Below are 14,421 nucleotides of genomic sequence, written 5' to 3' on the forward strand. Positions count from 1 at the left end.
TTAGCAACCTTGAAGCGTCGCGTTCAGTCAACAACATTATTGTGATGTGGTGAGTTCTTTCTGGATGCGGGTGTTCTCTCAAGTTCGAGGTCGTTAATTGTAATTCGGCTGTAAATTTTATTCTGTTTTTGCGCTTATTCCATCCAGTTTTAAGTTGTTTGCCACAATAATGTGTGTAGGTGTAACTTTATGGCTGGTCATTAGAGATGGAGGTTTTCCACCTGCCGGAACGTGATTGAGTCAATTTAAAGACATTTGGATTCAAGTCAAGTCATTAGTGGCGGGTGATTCCATCAAAAACTACGTTCGCAGCGACAGCGAGTGGGTTGATGGTAGTAGGTGTGTCATCGCTTTCAATTCCCGTTTCCATGTTTTGATCGGTTCGTTCTTATCACTATTTTTAGAAATCAAAGTCTCGCACATTCTATCATTCCATCCATACCGGCTGCATACCATAAACATGTCAACTTATAAATATTGATGAAATTTTTCTCACGGGTTTCCTGTTTTTGCGTGTTGACTTTGTGCGTTCAAGGGGATCAATACCTGTATGTCACACCGTAGAGCCGCGGGAAAACGACAAAATTGAATAAAATTCTACGAAATATTTCCAGTTACCTTTGAGACATTCAGGATCGTCTAACCTGTCCTATAATAAAGACCTTCATATTTACAAGAATAGTTTTATGTGTTTTCGCAATAAATAAAAGCATTGCATAATCTGCTGGGATCAGCTCTTGAAATCTCAAGTGTCATTTAGAGATACTGTAGGAATATTCCAGGTCAGCCAAACTACCTTGGAGTTCAGATCTTCAGGTCTACACTCGTAACAGTATCCATATCTAATATCCTGAGTAGCGTTGCATTATCAATCGCGGATACTGGACCAACCTGAAGTCTACTCACTTGACAGTAACATTACACATCCAACTGTATTCTATAATCCCTCTGGCATATTCATAAGTCATTTCAAGATGCTTTTGAGATAACTATCAACCAAATTGCTCCGGAGCTTCAAATCTACACTTGTGATAATCGCAGAATTATCTCAGAATTTTATCTAAACTTGCAAACATAGCCTGCTACATACATAATAAATCATATTTACAAATATTATTCAAAGACTAGTAGGCATTGTACAATCATTATTTGTGCTATGGAAAGATACGTTACCTAGTCTTACCCACCCAGATCTGTGAACTTCTGTGAAACTCAGAGCGATTCCAAAATACCTTTGAGATGTTTCAGGATTACGAAACTTCCCTACAACTGAGAACTGTCAGTTAACATTTGTATAAAAAATCTTACCCGCTACATAGAGTAGCCCTACATAATAAATTATGTTCACTGAATAGTTGAAGGACACAAGGCATTCTTAGGTTTTTTTTTGGCTTTTCAGGAGTTTGAGTGCTCTGGAGCTCAGTTCTTAAAAGTCTATGGCTATGTCAGTAGTTTCTCATGCACGGGAACGAGACCAGGACTCGAGAAGGACATGCAAGCACTCAAAGCGTTCAAGCGTTTGGTGCTTAGGACCATTACGAGCTCGCTGTGATCTACTACCAACGTAGCATTCGGAAGGAAGGCTTAATAAATTAATTAAATACAATCATTACGATTGGTAATGTTGTGTAACTCAAAGCAGCAAAAATATATTATTACGACTGTAGACGCCATGTAATATATTGCAGGACAATGTGTACCATTCTGAATATCCCGAAGCTATGTCATTGTATCTGATTATTTTATGTGAGCTTCTGTAAGTATAATAGATTATTCAACATAACTCTATATAGCCAAAACAGAAACCTCAATTGCTAAAGATGCTTAGTTTTAAACATCATAATAGTTTGGATTACCTAAGCTGATCTGATGATGTTCATTGAGCATTCTATACTCTATACCGTCTACCTCCGTTGGTTTGAACGATACCTCATGCAAACTATCGGGGTTCATTTTTGAATTTGCATTTCTAGTAACCCTGTGGGTATCGAAAAACACATTGATGGTAACCCTTTTTGCTGTTTTGTTTTGATCCTGCGTTCCGTTTCACCCCGTTCCATGAGAAGAATGACGTTTGAACTATTTTTAGTTTGAACGATGTGCAGATAAGCGGTGGTCAAATTAGTGTTCAGATTAGATGCGGTCAAACCAACGAGGGTAGACACTAATAACGCTTTGAAAAATTCCGTCTTCAAAGGGTTAAGCCCGACATGGCTGGGGGGAATGATCGCAAGGTAGCTTAAATATGTGAAAGTGATAGCTCCTCTGGCACTAATCTTAACTTTCTAAAGACAAGGGTGTTGAAGTAAGTTCATATGTAAGTCTTAATTGTCTACGTAGCTCATGGACAGGCCCCTACTGCCTACGAATAGTATGCAATAGGTCCTGGGTTCAATCCCTAGCCAGCCTCTTTGATACAGCACAACTATTACATCTTCTACTTATTCTTGACATAACTTCCCTACATACTGGATCCCAGTCTTCAAGCTCCAAACTACATGACAGTAGACAGCTGTGGAAGTGTATTCGATTTCATGAGATACTGGAAGTGACAGCGTAACGAAAAAGTCCACTTGGTCTTTGAGGAAACCCTACAGAAAATTGCCAGAGAACCTCTTTGATGACTCCCTGGAGGAATTTCTTGAGAAATCACTGGACGAATCCTCGAAGAAATTCCCAAAAAGAACTCTTACAGGAATTCTTTCAGAAAATCCTGAATAAATTCATGATGAAATTCCTTGAGCAATCCCTGGATGAATTCCGTGCGATATCCCTGGTGGAATTTTGACCGGGGATGCAATGGTATTTCTGGTAAATTTCTTATAGGAACTCATGGAATAATCACATGATTTGTTATGGACCATTTTTGAACGTATCATAGTAGGAACGACTAGAAGAATCCCAGTAGAAATTTGTATAGGAACATCAAAATGAATTCTTGAAAATATCTCTGGAATTCCTTCAGGAGTCAGACAAATCCCTCGACCAACCATAAGTGAAATTCCTGGAGGAATCCTACCAAGAACAGAACATCTGGAGCAATTGCAGTAGGCATTTCTAGAGAAATCCTAGCAAATATTAAACCCATCAGAAATTCATGAAGGAATTATAGAAGAATCCTAGAAAAAATCTCTGTTGAAACTTTTTAAGAAATCGCAGGATGAATCACAAAAAGTATTTCACGAAGAACTATCAGGAACCCCTGGGCGAATTACCGGATGTATTCTGTAGAAATCCCAAGAAGGATTCCTAAAGACACCATCAGACGGAAAATTTCACGATTTCCACTGCTGTAAATGAAATAATGTACAGTCGAGCAATAATTTCTTACTTATAATCACATCAAGAGATAATGTGTGACGCTTGACCAGATTCAGGAGATGTAATAAAGAAGAGGGATCTTTATATGCTGATACCGGATAAGCTGGTATGTCATAAACATACAGAAAAACTTGTAGTCAAAAGGCACAGAATGTTTCTATTTAACAAATTGAAAAATGAATTTGTGAAAAAATGGCGTTCTGGTAGAATTTGAACCCACGAATCTGTATTCGCTGTCTTGTCGGTTACTAAAACTGTCAAGAGAACTCTTCTGTGGAAGGGGAGGAAAATTCGTTACTGTGCAGTATTAATCATGGATGTAAGGAACCTTTTAATACTGCCATTTGTGGAAATATTTCCGATGCGGTCCTGCGTCTTGGGATACCCAATAGGACAGATCGGTGAAGTACTAGATTTGTAGTAATGAGCTGAATTTTTGTATGGTGAGAAGGTCAATTCTCCGTTTCTGCAATGAAATGGCGCCAAAAGCGTGGGTATTATTATTCCTTGCCTAATTTGATGCTGTTTAAGCAAAACTTTGGGCAACAGTGTTGTTGTTTTCTCTATTTCTTGCAATATAAACAACATAGTTATCTAAAGTTTTGCTCAAACAGCATCGAATTAGGCAAGGAATCATAATACCCACGCTTTTGGCGCCATTTCATTGCAGAAACGGAGAATTGACCTTCTCACCATACTAAAATTCAGCTCATTACTACAAATCTAGTACTACACTGAACGTGCCCCATTACTTATACAAAACTCTCTGCAGCTACTTCTAAAATCGAGTACTAGTGGTGGGTCTGAATTACCCCACCTGACCTCAGGAGTTCCATTCTCTAGGTAGACAGGTATATGGTGAATCACCACACAAGGTTCCAATCTGGGTCGGTGTTATGTACGACAAGATGTTGAGGTTAAACTTCCAGATGGGCGTGACCATCATCGAATTCGCTGACGATATTACGCTGGAGGTCTACGATGAATTTATCGAAGTAGTGCAGTTCAATGCTATTAACACGATCGCGGTTGAGGGATTGATAAGCTCCAGGAAATTGGAATTGACTCACCACGAAACTTGGATAGTTGATGTAAACAGCCGGGAGTCGCAGCAGCAAGCATTGACTAGGACAGGCGATGTTGATTACACCTGCAAGAAAGTCTCCAAAACTAAGCTTTTTTCAGCATAACTGGTATGCAGTAGTGTATTAGAAACGACTTTCCTTACCCATTTTTGTCCGGTGCAATGCTAAGATGCCTGGGTAGTCTTAAGCTTAATCTCATTAGTCGCCAGTCTAGAATCTACTATAGTATGTCTCCTAAAATATGGTGCCAATAGCTTTTCTGCATCGTAAGTATGGTATTCTATGAACTCCTAACTATATCTAGTAGGCCTTCATTACTTGGTCACCCATTTAAAATCAACTGCATTTCAGTTGGACGATACTTGATGGCAGCGTCTTTCAGGAGACCCGACTGTACTTAATCCAACTTACCTCAACCAGGTCATCGAATTGGCTTTTGCAATTAGCCTCCGAAAGGGGATATCGATTACATGTGTGATCTCGTTTCACCGGGTAGGTACAGAGCGACCTAATGGGCTTCTAATCCTTCAGCAATCAGCCATAGCCGCAGCGGTAAATTCACGTGTTGCAAGTCGCAACCCTAAACTCCGACATATGGGTAATTCTCGCTGAGACCGGCCCACTATTTACACCTTGTCTTCAAAAATGTTTAAGGTGCCGATTTTCTAAAAGCCCTCGCCTAAAAAGTAAGAAAAATGCATTTGGTTACTAAAATTGATGGACCCCCCGTTAGTTAGAGCCATAGCAATTTTTGCAGACCCCTCGATTTTTGTCAAATGGTGGCTCATTTAAACCGTTATTACTCGAAAGTTTCTCCAACAACCACCTCAAAACGAATTGTTGTTGAAAAGAGGAAAGATAGAGCTACTATTTACAATAATAAAAAGTTGGGTCGGCCATATTGATTTTGGCCGCCATCTTGGATTTTTATACCAAAACATTTTTTTCACCATGAGGGCAACCACCGATTTTCAAAATTTTTACATCAATTGGAAGCTGGGACATTTATTCAAAACATATAAAAAAATTAGAGATGTCTTTTTCTTCTTTCAAAAGTTATCTGCCGTTTCGTAAATTATGCCACTTTTGCGCACTGGGCCCGTTTGCATAAATGCAGCAATATTTCGCAGTGTTTACGAACACGAATTAAAATTGTAAACCCACCAATGGAAAGCTGGAAGTTTAAGCTTTTCAAAACACTAAAAAAGTTATAAAAACAATGCCCACATCATTGAGAAACAGGCAAAAACGGAAACGAACCTCCGATTTGGCCAAATTTTGCGTCACGCGCCTTTGTGTATACATGCAGGCGTAAACTCGGATGCTGTTGTATGTCTTTGCCGGTGCGCATGGAAATGTATGGAGAAAACGTGACTTAATTTACAAAACTGCAGATAACTTTTGAAAGAAGGAAAAGACATCTCTAATTTTTTGATATGTTATGTATAAATGTCCCAGCTTTCAATTGATACAAAAATTTTGAAAATCGGTGGTTGCCCTCATGGTGAAAAAAATGTTTTGGTAAAAAAATCCAAGATGGCGACCAAAATCAATATGGCCGACCCAACTTTTTATTATTGTAAATAGTAGCTCTATCTTTCCTCTTTTCAACAACAATTCGTTTTGAGGTGGTTGTTGGAGAATCTTTCGAGTTATAACGGTTTAAGTGAGCCACCATTTGACCAAAATCGAGGGGTCTGCAAAAATTGTTGTGGCTCTAACTAACGGGGGGTCCATCAATTTGAGTAACCAAATGCATTTTTCTTACTTTTTAGGCGAGGGCTTTCAGAAAATCGTCACCTTAAACATTTTTGAAGACAAGGTGTAAATAGTGGGCCGGTCTCAGCGAGAATTACCCATATGTTAGCATTCCTATGCCGGTGTACGCGCAAAACACTGTATCTTGTTAGCAAATCGAACGCCCCTCGTCGCCGTCGGTCGACCTGTCGAAAGCCAGCGTGGTACATTCAAGTCCACTCAGTCAGGCCAGACGGCCGGTGCGGTGCGTTAAAAGTCCAGTCCAGTCCCATGCAGTCAGCGCCGTGCCGCTCACCGTATGGTCGGTTTGTTCGTTCGTCACCGACCGTGTATTGCGGCGGGAGATACCTACAGCTATATTGGTGCTATGGGATTAAATTTGTATTTATGGGCATTGCGTTTACACACGTCCATTCCTTCATCCGTTCGCGGTGTTCGGTTGAGCTCGCGCTCTCCCTTTCACTCCAATTCATTGAGCGGTGTGTTGTTACAACAACAACCATTCAAGCGGAGTCGCGGGGTGCATTCATGAGTCTCGTTCAATGTGAACGCGAATGAGTCTGTGCGTAGGCAGTCTCATTCAGGCCTTCGTTGGGTCCACTTCATCGCGTCTATTGTATAGCTAGCAGGGCTTTCGCGATTCGGTCGTTCAATGTTCAACGTTCATCGGGGTTCCCGTGGTGTTGTAGCGGATGCTGCTGGATTCGGAGCAGTCGTTTGTGCGTCTTGGATGTGATCGGTCCGGTATGTGGTAGTTGCGAAATCTGGAATCAACTGTGACTCCCCAGAGTGCAATAGGGTAGGAAACGGGTTTTTTGTGCTTGTAAAAGTGGTTAATTAAGAAATTAAGAGTGAAAATTTCTGCTTGCGTAGAACGGTTACGCCATTGGAATTGCCTATCGCATCATCAGGTTCATTGGAATTGCTTGGATGAAAGTCCACCACAACAACAGTCAACTCCCCATGTTGCGTTCCTGATTGTGGTTGTGATGAAGTGCTAAATTTCGCATAACTCAGCTGGTCAGTCAGTGTATGGATGCTGCAAGCATATAAACACCGGGAAAAAGTGGAAGCTGGAAACAACAAAAAATCCCATGGGATGCTGGATTACAGCCAGACAAGAAAAAAATGTTTGTGCAGCAAAGTGTGTGTTGAGTTTGATGGAATTGTTCTCGAGTGACGCAAGTGAGAGTTTACCTTGTAGACTGACTGGTCGATAACAGACAGCAGAGCCTGGTCGGAAGAGGGGTTGACGCATTTTACGTTGAAAGTATCAACAACAGCAGTATCAGGTTTACCTTCCGCGAATTGAACGAGCTTGAGTCTTGTTTGGATGGAGGCGTTTATGCGATGAATCATGGTCGGATAATGTTCGACAGGGATTTGTATTGCAGCAGCAGTAGCAGCAGCCACCGAGTGCAAACGGATGACGGGGTGCAATGAGAATTTCAAGGGTGACTAAACGAAACACGGTGGTGATTGCGTTGTTTTGTATGTAGAGTAGACTGTGCCTCTAGGGGGAAATTGTTTCGAACGAAAACAAGTGCAGCGATTTACATTGTGATAGATGGTTCAATCTGCGTGAAGTGCTCTGAGTGGCAGTAAAGTTTAGTTTGTGCAGGAGAATTTGCAATTCAAATGGTGTTGTGTTTATACTTTGTACTCAAGGTGCAACGAGGGCTGCAATCATTTGCGTGAGCCTATCATTTAAAAGTAAGTTGTAAAAATGAACATTATGATCTATTAGGGCTTTGATTTGATGCATCTTGTTAGGGAGAACCTTTAATTATGATCATAAATGACTCCGTTTTATCTCATTCTATTATTTTATTGTGTACATTCAATTGTAAAGATCAAATTGTCTGGATATCAAAACCAATTTGCTGAACATTTACATCCTTGGAGATGAACCAGCCTCGGGCTGAAAATCTCCCTAATAAAGCTAATAATAATAACATTTACATTACAGTACATCAAATTTGTCAACTTTGCCACAAAAAAAAAATATTTTGTCGTACAGCTATTGTTAAATTCTTCAAGACTTATCTTGTAGTTCCTTCAAAGATACCAAGATGATTTACTTCTAGGATTCCTCCACGAATTTTATCATAGATTCCTTCAGGGATTCATTAAAAGCTCCGTGAAGGGTTTCTCCTGGAGTTCATTCAGAAATTGCTCCAGAAAGTTCCTTAAGGGCTCCTCCAAGAATTTCTTTAAGAATTCCTCTAGGAATTTCATCAAGTATTCCACCAGCAGTTCCTTCTGCGATTCATCCAGGACTTTTTTTTCAGGAATTCCTCAAGAGATTTCTCCTGGAATTCTTTTAGGAATTTCTCTTGAAGTTCCTTGGGAAATTTGTCCAAAAATTCCTTCAGAAATTTCTCAAGGAACTACTGTGGGAATCCTTCAGGAATTTATTCAAGAATTTCACCTTGAATTCATTGATGGTTTTTGATTTCTAAAATTCCTTTCGGGATTTCTAAAGAAGCTCCTTTAAAGATTTCTTCAGGGACTCCTCCCAGTAATTTATTTCTGTAATCTTTGAGAACTTTCTTCATAAACTCCTCCAGAATCTTCTTCAGTGATTTCCATAGGTTTTTTTTTGTATCATTCCTTCAAGAATTTCTTTTTGAGTTCCTCCTGAAATTGCTTCAGCAATTTTTCTGAAAATCTGTGATGAATTTCTCCAGAGAGATATCTCCATGAACTCCATCAGAAATTTCTTCCCAAATTGATCCGGGGAATTTTCCAGCCTTCATTGGGTTTTTGAAGGAACTCCTCCAGGAACTACTTCGCAGATTTTCCAGGAATTTCTATAGGAACTCTTCAGGGATTCTATGTGGGATTTTTCCTACAATTCTTTGTGGGATTTCTCCTGGAATTTCTTGAATACGTTGTGAAGAATTTCTTTTGGGGTTCCTTGAGGTATTTTAGTAATTTCTCAAGGAGTTTCTATTTCTACTATAACTTCTTCAGAGATTTCTCCAAGGAATCCTCTAGGGAATTTCCAGAAACTCCTTCAGGGATTTTTCCTAGAATTCTTGGTGGGATTCTTTATGGAATTCTTTGTGGGATTTTTTTTATGGGTTTCTTCCTGGAATTCCTTAAGGATTTTTTCTTAAACCTCTTCAGGGATCTCTCCAGGTATTCTTTCAATGGTTTCTGAAGAAACTCTCCCAGATTTTTTTGCAGGGAATCCTTCAGGAAATTTTCCTGAAATTCTTTAACCCGGGAGCGGTTGCATCGTGTACTAATTACACGTACTATAAAAAAAACTAACATGTGATACACAGCATGAGCATGGTGTCGCTGAAAGTGGTCGAAGATGTGACTGTACGAGGGTTAAGGTATTTCTCTTGGAGTTATTAAATTAATTTTTAAGGGATTTCCCGATTGATTGATTGAATTACTGAAGAGCAAAAACTGATATTGGTTTGATTGATATAAGAGGTGAAAGAACAGAAATAATAGCAAAATTTAATATGGTGAACTACTGAATAATAGCTCGTTAAGATATTACAAGATCAAAATAATAGCAGACAAGATTTGACACTTTTTTCTAGAAAAAAAAAAAATAAAAAATGTCAGCATGCAGCATCGAACCTATGACCTTAGGATTCACAGGCGGCGATGCTTACCACTCAACTGTAGCTCACTGTTGTAAATAACATGGGAATATGAGCATGCGGTTCTTCGTTTCCACAGCTCGGAAAAAGGCAAATGGTATTTCACTAACATTGTGCCATCTCTATGGGTGTATGTGTTCCATTTCGTGCAGAAGAGCTAAACTTGTTCTTATGTAGAAATTTTCAGCTATTTCGACAAGAACAAAAACTGATATCATATCACTTTGAGCTATTCGTGCGATATTCATTAGATTTTTGAATACCTCATCAAAATCACTTTGTGCTATGACAACAAAAAGTGTTCGATTTGAGATATAATTTAGATATTCTCGTCTACCCGGGTACGCTAAAGCTGAGTACAAAAAGCGAGTTTTTTTTCCAACGTGTTCAATGTGTACAAAATACAACAGCGCGATCACTCGAGCGTTAAAGAGAGCTATTCATTAAGATCTTGCTGAAGGTCGAGTATGAGTAGAAATAGAAAAATGGTCTGTTTGATCAGTAGAAATAGAGCTTTTGTCGTTATAATGAAAATTAGATGTAATATAAAGGTAATAACGGCTTCAGTAGGATTTTTATTATAATTACAGCCTGAGTTGTGTTGAGGTCTATTTTCATTTGCAAAAACATGCATCTGTATCAATGCATCGTTCCCTAGAAGATTGAACGATTGAATGCTTTCTAGTAAATAGAATGACAACCTACCGAAGCCGTCATTTCTGCTTATCCCATTTTAATTAAACATATGTATTGCCACCCCAAGTAACAATGACAGCTGAATAACAGCTAAAATTTATAAAATTATGCTTAAGGCGAAACTGGAAGCATTTCCTCACTTTTTGGTTTTTGATTTTTCATTAAATAACGAAACAATATTTTCAAAATCGGTTTTCGTACACATGTAGAGTATGGATCAAGGTATCTCCTGATTTTTTTTTGTGATGGAAAATGTTTTTCGTTTTTGCGGAAACCATTCTTGAATGAAATTTTACAAAAAAATGGTTTCTGAAAAAACGGAAAACATTTTCCACCTCAAAAAAAATTCAGAAGATACCTTGATCCATACTCTACATGTGTACGAAAACCGATTTTGAAAATATTGTTTCGTTATTTAATGAAAAATCAAACCAAAAAAATGAGGAAATGCTTCCAGTTTCGCCTTAAGAGCGGTTTATTTATCTATTGTACAGCTCTGTGGAGCCTCGTAGCCGTGCGGTTAGGGTCACCAAGCTTCTAATCACACCATACTGTGGGGTGAGGGTTCGATTCCCGCTCCGGGCGATAAAACTTTTCGTGAGAATAGTTTCTTCTCCGTATCCACTGGTGCATGCTCCGTGTGTCGCTTGTCTAGTGTTAAGTTTCATTCAGTTTGTGCAGCCTTTGGCTGAAGACGGTGTCCGCGTCTTTAATATTTGCTGGGACATCTGTAAAGGCGTGGGTATTCAGCATGACTACGCTGAGGGTGACGAGTTCGACTCCCGGTCAACCCAGGAACTTTTCGTAAAGGAAATTTCCTTGATTTCTTTGGGCATACAGTATTTTCGTGCCTGCCACACGATATGCATATACATAATGGTCATTGGCAGAGGAAACTCTTATTTAATAATTGTAAAAGTGCTCATAGAACCCTGCTGAGAAGCAGGCTTTGTCCCAGTGTATAAGCCGAGCGAGGTTTTTTTTTGATGGTGAGTGTTGTACTTTCTTCAACGGCGCGCGTCTTGAAGAGTTATTTTTATTATCAATAACTATTTTAGTCACCAGTATACCGGAATTACTTCATTACTTCTTTCATGGGTTTTTACACGACTTGTTGATTGCATTCAGAATTTCTTCCTTCAGAGATTCTTTCTCTCTTTGAGTTTTTCTTAGAATTCCACAAGGGGTTTCTTTTAGAAATTTCTCCCGGTACTCCTCTAAGGACATCTTCCGGGAGACTTTGCGGGATTCATTCAGGGATTTTCAGCAGTTTTCCTCCAAGGATTTCTCCAAAGATTCCTACACTGATATTTTGCAGGGATTCCTGCCGGGGCTACTCTCGGAATCTTTCTCAAGATTTCAGCATGATTTCCTCCCGCGGATATCCTTCCTGGGATTTTTTTCCGGGATTCCTGCAAGGATTCATTTCGTAATTTACGCACGAATTTGTTCTGGGATTCCCGCAGGAATTCTTTCTGAGAATCTGGCAAAGATTTTTCCTGGAATTCCCATAAGGATTCTTCTTGAGATTCCTTCTGGAATTCTCTCCCTATATTTCCATCTGGGTTTCTTCAATGAATATCTTACGGGATTTTCCCGCGGTTTTTTAGAGATTTTTCCTCGGATTCATTCCGGGATTCTTCCCACTATTCCTCTCGTGATTTCTTCTGGGATTTTTCGGCATTCCTTCAAAAAGTCGTCTGAAATTGTTTTCGAGATTTCAGCAGAAATTTCTCATGAAATTCCCGGAAAATAAAGTTTACATGATGAGGCAATGAGGTTGAAATCTATGCCAGGTACCTGATACTGTCTTGAGATGCAGGGGGAAAACATAGTCAACATTTGAGAATTTTTGATGCACTCCAGATAGAACATAGTCATTGTATGGAATTTGTTATAAAATACAACTTCAGGCTCTCAGATGTCGAGGACTAACATTGTTGTAGGTTATTGGAACCACAACATAGAGATCCATTATTTATTCGTTTTTTTTTGTTTACTTTTTTTTAATTTCTTTTTAAGGGTTAAGCTAAAAAAAGAGTAGCTTACTTACAGGCGTAACATGCTGTCTGGTTCGGTCTGAATAAAAACTGTTGGAAAGTTTGATGTGCAATTCATCCGTTACGTGGCTCTAGTGTCCTTTTGTTGTCCAAGTTGGAAGAAAGGGAAATGAATTGGTTCAGTCCGTTTCTGGTTCTAGCGATGGCTATGAGTATATTAATATACATGTGTTGTATATTTTTAGAGGAGAAAGAAGAAAGATAAAAGGTAAAACGGAAGGAGGGATTGAACCCATGATCTTCTGCATACAAATCAGAAACAAAGCCTGCTTCTCAGCTGAGTATTGTATAATCATTTCCACAGTTATTAACTCAGTTATTTCCTCAGTTTATGTTAATTTTGCATATGCATATCGTGTACGAAGATACTCTACGCCCAAGGAAGTCAAGGAAATTTCCATTACGAAACCAACCGGGAATCGAATCCGTCACCCTCAGCATGGTCATGCTGAGTACCCACGCCTTTATAGCTGTGACTATGAGGATTGAGGACCCATATAGTTACTATTATTAGTTGTCAAAAGTCGTTCTTATTCATTCTTAAAACTACATTTTAGCCAACAATTCTGTGCGTTTCTGGTGGATTGCCGAAATTTTCAATTATACCTAATATATCTAACAACCTACTTTTTACGTTTTATCGTTACGTTAAATAACAAATCTTCTGTATCTTGACAGTTTTGTGTTCTTTTAGTTCACGTTCCAATCACACGAACACATTCGCCAGATAGCACATCTCGTCCAACCAAGTCGTGCCTCCATCCAATATAACTCCGCGCCACCTGTTCTTAATTATGGTGGTTCGTGTTCATGTTCGGGGCCGCGGTTTCTTGGTGCTATATGGATCAGATTGTTCATTTTTATTTTTTCCATTACTTCAACAAACAAGCTCCTCTCTCGGAGCGTGCTTTCTTTTAATTCGCTAACGGTTTGCCACTTTGAGCCATTAATCGAGATGGTGGCAATCGCTGCGACGACGTGACGTGACGGTTGGTGGCGGGTGGAGATTTTCAACGGGGCGGTACGAGCTTCCCGATTGCTCCCCGTGGAGATTTTGCCAGCCGCAGTGGGAATTGCCAGAGTGGTGCACTAGCAGTGGCAGTAAATGGCAATATCGTGAATCGACTATTGGCCTCGGGTTTAACTGGATCAGCGCTTTGGCACCCGACCACCGTCGATGAGAAAGATATGTAATAAAAACAAACGAATCAAATCTTAAACATACTTGTCGACCTATGAAATGCCCATATTTTTATTGCAATACATATATTTGGGCAAAAAGTGGGTTTAAGATGCACCTATCAAACGCTTCAGTGGGACGTATATATTAGCAGACAAAAGCTTAAAATTATCTGAGAATACTAAAACAACTCTTCAATTTCTGGAATACCCGGTAGAAAACTAAATCAATTGTTTTGTATTGAATTTTAAATAGAAATTCTTAAAATACCTCTTGGAAACCATGTTGGACGTAGTCTTTAAAAATTCTCGGAATTCTTGTAAATTTTGAATTTTCAACAACATATTTTAAAGCAGCCTCAGTAAGAGCCATTGCAAAATTTTCCGAAAAAAAAAACATGATTAAGATAGGGCAGTGGCCTTTATTTTGGGCACTCTTCGCTATTACTCAGTCAATTCCAAACCAGTTGACCTGAAATTTTGTACACGTGCTTTTTGACACTATACGTATCGCTCCAAAAATTGTGTCAATTGGTTCAAAATTGGCTGAGTTATAGCAGAAAAGTGCCCAAAATAGGTTCCCTGCCGAGATGGTTCCACTTCCCTATTGTAGACAAAAAAAATTGGGCTATGAAAAATTACGAAAATCTGGAGCGCCCATATAGCTGTAAAAGTGGAGGTCTCCATGCTGACGAT

General features: G+C 39.3%; 1 protein-coding gene across 2 annotated transcripts in view; it reads left to right on the forward strand.

Moving 5' to 3' along the window:
* LOC115258883 (serine-rich adhesin for platelets) overlaps nt 1-14,421 on the forward strand; it is an 84,892-nt gene that overhangs the window by 27,706 nt on the left and 42,765 nt on the right. Inside the window, exon 1 of one of the 2 annotated variants that reach the window (XM_029859324.2) lies at nt 6,528-6,908. The exons of the other annotated variant lie outside the window; for it this stretch is intronic. Within the exon in view, the coding sequence (XP_029715184.2) occupies nt 6,857-6,908 (52 nt within the window). The 5' untranslated portion in view covers nt 6,528-6,856. Of the gene's footprint in view, nt 1-6,527; nt 6,909-14,421 lie in introns of those variants that run through there. 2 annotated transcript variants of the gene reach the window in all.

Source organism: Aedes albopictus, chromosome 2 (assembly GCF_035046485.1).
Source record: "Aedes albopictus strain Foshan chromosome 2, AalbF5, whole genome shotgun sequence".
NCBI classification, from domain to species: domain Eukaryota; kingdom Metazoa; phylum Arthropoda; class Insecta; order Diptera; family Culicidae; genus Aedes; species Aedes albopictus.